General features: G+C 38.8%; 1 protein-coding gene across 1 annotated transcript; it reads left to right on the forward strand.

The window, feature by feature from the left end:
- Nucleotides 1-1,370: 1,370 nt before the first annotated feature.
- On the forward strand, nt 1,371-4,462 carry tspan13a (tetraspanin 13a). The gene is made up of 6 exons (XM_083990200.1): nt 1,371-1,547; nt 2,362-2,529; nt 2,649-2,729; nt 3,320-3,433; nt 3,551-3,667; nt 3,783-4,462. Exons 1-6 carry the CDS (start codon nt 1,485-1,487, stop codon nt 3,855-3,857), a joined length of 618 nt encoding a protein of 205 aa, XP_083846326.1. The 5' UTR covers nt 1,371-1,484; the 3' UTR covers nt 3,858-4,462.
- Nucleotides 4,463-7,781: the final 3,319 nt, after the last annotated feature.

The raw sequence follows: 7,781 nt of genomic DNA on the forward strand, positions 1-7,781 counted from the left end.
CTCCTTTTTGATTGAATGGTGTAAAAGAGACTGTGGTGGTTTTGGCCACTGGAGGATTATGACAGTCATTTCCTGGTGGGCAGAGCAAGGACTTGCACTATGTGTAAAGATAAAGCCACAATTTCACTTAAATCATTATCATTCCAACTAATTTCTTATGTTTTTAACATGTTTATGTTATGTGCATTTTATGAACCAGTTTTAAATTGTTTGTTGTAAAATAAAGTACTTTGTGCTTCTTTTCCTTTTAATATTATTGTTATTGTGGTTTTGTTACTGTATATGTGCACCACTTTTGCCACATCTTATTTCAGTCTCTGACACTGCAACAAAGTAGAAACACAATAACATGTTTGAAAAGACAGAGTGATCCTTGCAACTCATCCATCAGATGAGCAGTTAACGTTGGAAATGTTAGGTTTAAAAAAAAAGGGAAAAAGTGAACATGTACGTTACACAGGCCGCCTTTCTCATGTAAACTGTTCTTCTTTAGCCCTCTGCTGACTCAGGTTGTGAGAAAAAGTCTGACACTTCCTGCACACATGGCTACGACTGACAAAAACAGTTTTGGTTTACTGCAAAAAGTAATCAAGGTGCATAAAACACTTCACACTTTTCATGGAGTGCAAACTTGGCTTGGAGAGTAAATAACTTCAACTTATCTTTGCTGAAATTGATTAAGTGACACTGAATCAGAAACACATTACATAACAATTGAAAACTAACACGTTTTAAAAGGGGTAGTAGGCTATTATTATTATTATTATTAATCTTTATTGCAGACACAACAAGCGGTCCATATCAACAACAACAGACATGTTAAAAACAGATTTAAGAAGGACCTTTTACACTTGTTTTTTAAATGTTAGTTTATAAATATTTTAACATTTTATTTTTCACGCTTTATATTTTTACAATTTGAAAGTAACTACAACTCACGTCACGAGGCAGCTGCAGTGGAGAATTTTGGCCACAAGTGGGAACCGTAGAGCACAAGGTTTTAAAATGTGTGGTTTAATCTGTCCTTCTGTCCATCTGGCTAAGTGAAGCAAACACAGCGTCCGTCAAAATGAAAAATGTTTTTCTGTTATTTCATTAGTTCATCATATACAGTTATAATCACGTCTTTGTTTTATAGCCTACTTGTAGATTCATCACGCACAAAAATTGTAGGATTAAAATTAAAACATGATTTGGGTAATTTTTCACCTGTATTGATCAATATATTGATCATAGACTGTAGATATTGATCTGGGTTAGAAAAAAAAGTTGCTCGTGCATGACTCATATGCAACTGACAAATCAGCGCGCTCAGGATGTTACCAGGAAGCGCTCCATGTTTGGTTTCCACCTGCAGCGCAGCGCAGCAGGTACTTGGGCAGAAGGAGTCAGCGCCTGCAGCTCCAGACCGACGCAGTTTCTCTGAAGACGCTGGATGAGTAGAAATCGCTTCATTTTCCACGAGGACTGACCGGAGATCAGCGATGGTGTGTGGCGGTTTTACTTGCACCAAGAACGCGCTGTGCGCTCTCAACATACTTTACGTTGTGAGTAAAACTTTAACTCTGTTTATGTTGTAGGAGATTTTCACCGAGACGTGGTAGAGTCATAAAAAAACAAGTGGTTGATGCTGCGTTCACTCTCCGGATATGCTGCTGCACTCGGCCGGTTAGTTTGATCCTGAAAACTGTTCAGTGCTGTTTCCTCAAGTGTTCAAGTGATCATGAGGTGACTGACTGGGCCCAGCTAATGGCAGCTAGTTGCTTTGTCAGTGTGGTTAACTGATGTAGAAAACTTCTCTATTAATTTCCCCATTTTATTTAAATCCAATTATTTCTCACAATGTCCTGACTTCAATTGTTGTATTCATGTTTTCTATTCCTCTGTTTATAAAACTATATTGCCTAACAAAAATATAAGCTTAGATAAAATTAAGTATGCCATAGGCATCCACTTAACTTTGACTTTGGAATACATTTAGCAGACAGTCAATAATAATTAAACATCAAAGGTAGATTTGACTGGATTTTCACTTAATGGATGCGTCAATTGCCAAAAAATTTTGATGATCAAATATTTGTTTTTAAGTAGGCCTATGTAAGTATGCAAATAGAGAGAATCTGATGCTTCGTCATGCATGAGTTGGGGATGAAAAGCTTTTTTTATTTTTTATTTTTGCATGTTTTCAGTTTCATTAAATAGAAATGTTGTGTAATTTTCTGTGAAGTTAAACTCCACATGAAATCATGCTCAGTTTCCTTGATGGATTTGATAATAGATAATCAGGAATCTTGTTTTGTCGACATACTCTGAGTTGAAGTTGTATAGTTGTGGACCATTGTCCTTTGGATTCCTCCTCAGTTGGTGAGTCTGCTGCTGATCGGAGTGGCAGCCTGGGGGAAATGGTTCGGCCTGGTCTCCAGCATCAGGGTGGTGGCGGCGGTCATCAGCGTGGGCATCTTCCTGCTCATGGTTGCCTTTGTGGGGCTGTGCGGGGCGCTGAAGCACCACCAGGTCCTGCTGTTCTTCGTATCCTTTGCTCCAGGGAGTCGTCTCAGACTGAGACTGGGACTGTCGGCCTTGTGGCTGCACACGGAGACTTCAGGGTGTTTAAATAATCTGATGTTACCTTCCTAAACTTGACCCAGTACATGATTGTCCTGTCCCTGGTGTTCATTGTGCAGCTCTCTGTGTCCTGTGCTTGTCTGGCCCTGAATAAAGACCAACAGGTACGTTTGTTTCATCAGATTATAAACCGACATTATCCATGTCAGAGGTGGAGAGTCACTTAATTGCTCCACTTTTACTTATATTTTCACTTAATGCTACTTAAAACTTGTTCTCCACCACAAATAGCTACAGTAAATATTTTCTCAAGCTACCCAACTGTATACAATCACTCACTGGGTACAACATTATACAAATGAATGTTCTGATTAATCAATTTATGCCAGGGACAATACATGAGGACACCTCCTAAAGTGCAACTGCAATGTACACAGGACAACATCAACATTTCTTATCCATATATCACTCAAAAAACGTGTCATTTTGTAAGCTTCGTAGCCTACTTTTAATTTGCTACATCAAGTAGCTGGGCCTATATTTGAGCTTTTGATAAAATGTTAAATGAATGACAGACTATTTCTACAGTGGGGTAGACCTACTGTCATTTCCACTCAAGTAGAAACTCTGGGTACTGTTCCTCTGCTTCCTGTTTGCATTTGTGATTCAGTTGAGTGTCTCATCCTGCTGCCGCCTGCTCTTGAGCTTTTCAAATAAATGTATTATAAAACTGGTCCGCTTGACTCATTTGCAGAACCTTCTCCTGGAGGCCGGCTGGAACAAATCCGAGGCCACTCAATGGGACGTGGAGAAAACTCTGAACTGCTGCGGCTTCTACTCTGTCAGCTACAACGGCTCCTGTCCCGCTGTAAGTAAATCGCATGGCAGGTTTTTTTTTCTCTTCCTCTTAGCAGAAACTTGATCTTCGTGTACACGACCACGTCTCCGTCTGTGGGAGTTATTGAATTGCTTCCTCTTCCTATAGATATGCTATGAGAGCCCTTCACCGTCCTGTGAACCCTGCTCAAACATCATCCAGCAGTATGCCGGGGAAGTGCTGCAATTTGTGGGTGGCATTGGACTCTTCTTCAGTTTTACAGAGGTTGGTAAAATGTCACATCGACAAATCAAATAGGTTTTTTTTAATTAAATTTGGTGTGAAATAGGTGCCAATGTGTTGGGATGAAAACTTAACACTTGTTTGTTTTGCTCTTCAGATGCTTGGAGTGTGGCTCACCCACAGATACAGGAATATCAAAGATCCCAGATCAAACCCTGGAGCCTTTCTATAACCTTCACAAGTTAATAAATCCCACCGCTGAATCGTCCGTCCTCTTCATCTATCTGTACATTTATATGATGTAAAATAAGATTCTGTGACTGTTGCTAGATAATTTCTGCTGTTGTTTGCCAGCATTAACCAGCTGTCCATAGTGCAGCTACAAAATCCCTCACTGTGCTGAAATGTTTAAATGTGTGTTATTGCATATGATGCAGTTTTTGTTGTTGTGAACATTAGGTTAATTGTGTATCTGTCTGAGAATTGTCAGACATGTTGGGAAGTATGTTAATATTAGATGAGACTGATAACACCACGTACAGACAGCAGATGGTTAGCCTTCCTAGCATTATGGAAAAAGATGGGGAAACTGTTAGCCTGCAGCAAACAACACACACCACCTGCTCTGATGTGACACGTTACAGTCTAAGAATGATTTAATATTTTGGGATGTATGTATGCTTATTGATTTTGTTTCCTTATTGTGCATTTAATTAGACTGATATGTGAGTATAGGCTATCTGTGGCGCCAACAGATGGTTTGCTTAGCTAAGCATAAAGTAGGGGAGTTCAAAACATTGCAACTTACACACAAACACACTACACACATTCAGGAAACAACCACATCAACACAGAACACAGAACATTGGCTACACATTGGGGTTTAGAAAATAAGTGAGTTTGCTGTTTAAAATAACAATAATTTATAATAGTCAGTATCACAATCTCATTTTTATTGCATGTACTGGTAGCTTAACCTTTGACTTTGGTCAGGTCACTTTTTTTTGTCCCCCACAAACACTTATGTTGTGTTGTGAATTTTTGAAACTCAATGTCAAATTGAAGAAGTTGTTTGCTGAATTTGTAGTGCGTTTGTGTTTTTGCCCGCAGTAAATTGACCTCTCAGGGCCACTGTAAAAAAAAAAAAAAAAAAAGGCAGGAAAATGGGGGTAAATTGATATCTTACAGTTATATACCACGATTCAAGGGTTTATGTTTATATTAAGGGTTATGTGGACACAAAAGTTGTTACTAGACTGGCTGTTTCCTCCTGCTCCCAGTCTTTATGCTAAGCTAAGCTAACTAGTTGCTGGCCTAGGACTCAGAGTTTTAATAATCTTCTTTACTGCCTCTTTAATTTTAATCTGTCTCAGAGTGATAGAGGCTCACAGCAGCTGTGTGTGCTCACCACACACACGCCTTATACAAATAAAAGTGTTGGTTATGGCATCATGATGGCTGAATGACTCTACCACTCTAGACCAGCCTTTTACAGGTGACCACACAGGCAGTGGATTTGGGTGTAACAGCAGGAACAGATTAAAGTCAAACCTACACAGAGATAATACTCTAGAGCAAGATGTTTTTTTTGTGTATTTAATGCTCTTTAATTTCTATAAAACATTCACGTTTCATTGTATTGATTCTCTCACGGCTCAGTTTTCCTCAACTGTCCAAAATAAACATGCAGAGCTGTGGGTGATAATACGGGGAATTTCCATTTGTGCCTGGCTTGTCAGATCCGGTGCTGAAAGACTTTTGTGTTTTCACTCGAGGTGGTAACGTGGTGCCTCATGACGCTGTGCGCATTCCTCATCCTAAACAGGATGCCAACCAGGAAGTGCACTCACTGAGCAATAGATTCCTCAGCCGGTCAGACCTGCTCACCAAGGTGTCTCTGAACTGAAGTGAACTGACAAAATGTTCATTCAATGTCATTGTGTGCACACTGTGTAATTATCTGTTCTATATTTAAATCCATACTGCACCAGCAGTGTAGGCCTTTGGTCTCACAGTTACAAAACCTATAACATTTCAAATGTTGACGTCTGCAGAGGTTACACTGTCATTGCTGCATGGATAATGAGAGACTCCATTTCAATAGGGTAGTTACTTTCGATTATTATAAACTTTATTATTAAAAGAACTTACTAAAAAAAGTTACCATTTATTTTTGAATCTGTTTTATAAAGTAATGTAAAATTCACAATGCTGGACAGGAAAGGTTTGGATATATACTTCCCTGGTCAAAGGTCATTTTCAGAGAAGATGGGTTGAAGCACATAGTGCGTGTGCTGTTTGTTTACATCATGAATTATAAAATCATGGAGGCAAACATACAGCAGCAGGTTTACACTCCTGAGACAGCAGGAACAAAAAAAAGAGAGCTGAAATTAGCACAGATGGTTAGAAAGGTATGATAAGATAAGCATGTAAAGTGTAGGCAAATAACCTAGGTACAGTCCATGTGAATTAAAAGAGACAGAGGGTGAGAAGTGTTGTGCAACTTCATCCACTTGAAGTGTCTGTCAGTCTTCTGTCCGTCTCCTCTGCTGAACAGTGATCAAAGTATTTTTCATCAGATTCGTGTTTCTCTTCATCTGCTCCTCAGAAAATGTGACAGTCGGCTGTCAGGACACTTCAGACCGTGTCCTGCAGCGGACGCCTTCAACGCCAAATCTTCTTGTGTTGCAAGACCACTGATCTGCTTTTGTTCTTAGGCGTCTTCAGAGAAGTTGTGGATAGTGTCTGAAGCATGTCTACTTGTCTTTTATCACAATGTCACATGGGCGGATTGTTTTTATCTGCCATAGGCTAAGAGCTCTTGATTTCCTCTTTGACCTTTTTCTAAATGAAGAGAACATCCTGGCTTTTTTGGACGTGTGCGTAATTGTGTGTCTCTTTCTAGTCGCCCCTTCGGTTGTTTTCTGACTTTGTTGTGACTTTTGTGTGTTTGTAGCTTCTCTTTATAGTTGCTCTGTCTCTTTGTCATCATGTTGTTTCTCTTTGTTGTTGTTTGATTGACTTTCCAACAAAAAGCCCTGAGTTGGTTCAAACAGAGGCTGTGGTACGGTGACCCCTGACCTCTGCTGCTCCTCTGTGTCTGTTCAGTAACCTGCCTGTGACCTGAAGCTTGTGAGGCTTCAGCAGACTAAGAGATATCAGGGTTACAGACTTTTTATTGCACATTTCCTCCTTTGTGTTTCCAGACTGAGCTGCAGGGACAGGGACAACCATTATTCAGCCTATAGTGATATGAAGCAGAAAAACAAGTTGTCACATGCAAACAGCTTGAACTTAATTATTTTTTTGTGTTTTTGATTAAAAGTCACAAAAATCATTTATCCTGGTTGTTACTGATGACTGATGATTCCAGCTGCAGTGACTAATTGGGAATCCTTTTCATATTTTTCATGCACAAGTTGTTGGAAGTGAAAAAGCCTTAACTTCTAAATTGTTTCATTCATGTTGTTATTTCAATAGATTAAAAACCATTTGACTAAAACTCATTTAGCTGGTTTTTCCTCTGTAAAAGTTGAATTCAGGACTTTTACTAAAATTTTACTTCTTCACAATGGTATTGTCACTTTTACTTGTGTAAATGATCTGTTCACTACTTCCTCTGTATTTCCTCTTTACACATCCACACAGCAGACTCATCCTACGTTTGCATTTTAACTACTCCATGCAGCAGGCCGGTTGCATAGCAAAATAAAAAAACTAAAAAAACTAAAAACATCCTCACTATCAACAAAAAGTTGGATTGGTGGTGAAATGTTATCAACAATACCAAGACCAGAGTGCTACTCAAAATAATGATAATATCAGAAACATTACTTTTTTTTCTTTTTTTTACGTCCAACTAGAGCCTGTTGAATGGTTGTAAGTTTTCATTTTTTAATAGAGACATAAACAATAGAGACATTAAAATTAAGATACTTAAAATGTAGGCCAGAAAGAGCTGAGATCAAGATAAATATTGAGCATGACATGTCACAGCTAAAAGAAAAATCAACTTGTTCCATCTAGTGGACAAAATGTGTAACAGCCAGCTGTGGAGTCAAAGTACATTTACCCACTATAATTAAGTACAAATACTGAGAGTGTCACTTCTACTTAACATTTGTATTTTTTTCATCTCCTTCTACTATGAAAC

The sequence above is a fragment of the Trachurus trachurus genome (assembly GCF_905171665.1).
Source record: "Trachurus trachurus genome assembly, chromosome: 16".
NCBI classification, from domain to species: Eukaryota; Metazoa; Chordata; class Actinopteri; order Carangiformes; family Carangidae; genus Trachurus; species Trachurus trachurus.

Bases quoted from the DNA above. Each gene is read 5' to 3' on its own strand.
- tspan13a (XM_083990200.1), top strand. From the start codon at position 1,485: ATGGTGTGTGGCGGTTTTACTTGCACCAAGAACGCGCTGTGCGCTCTC. The intron at 2,530-2,648 runs GTATCCTTTGCT...AACTTGACCCAG, and splicing joins ACCAGGTCCTGCTGTTCTTC to TACATGATTGTCCTGTCCCT. The intron at 2,730-3,319 runs GTACGTTTGTTT...ACTCATTTGCAG, and splicing joins CCCTGAATAAAGACCAACAG to AACCTTCTCCTGGAGGCCGG.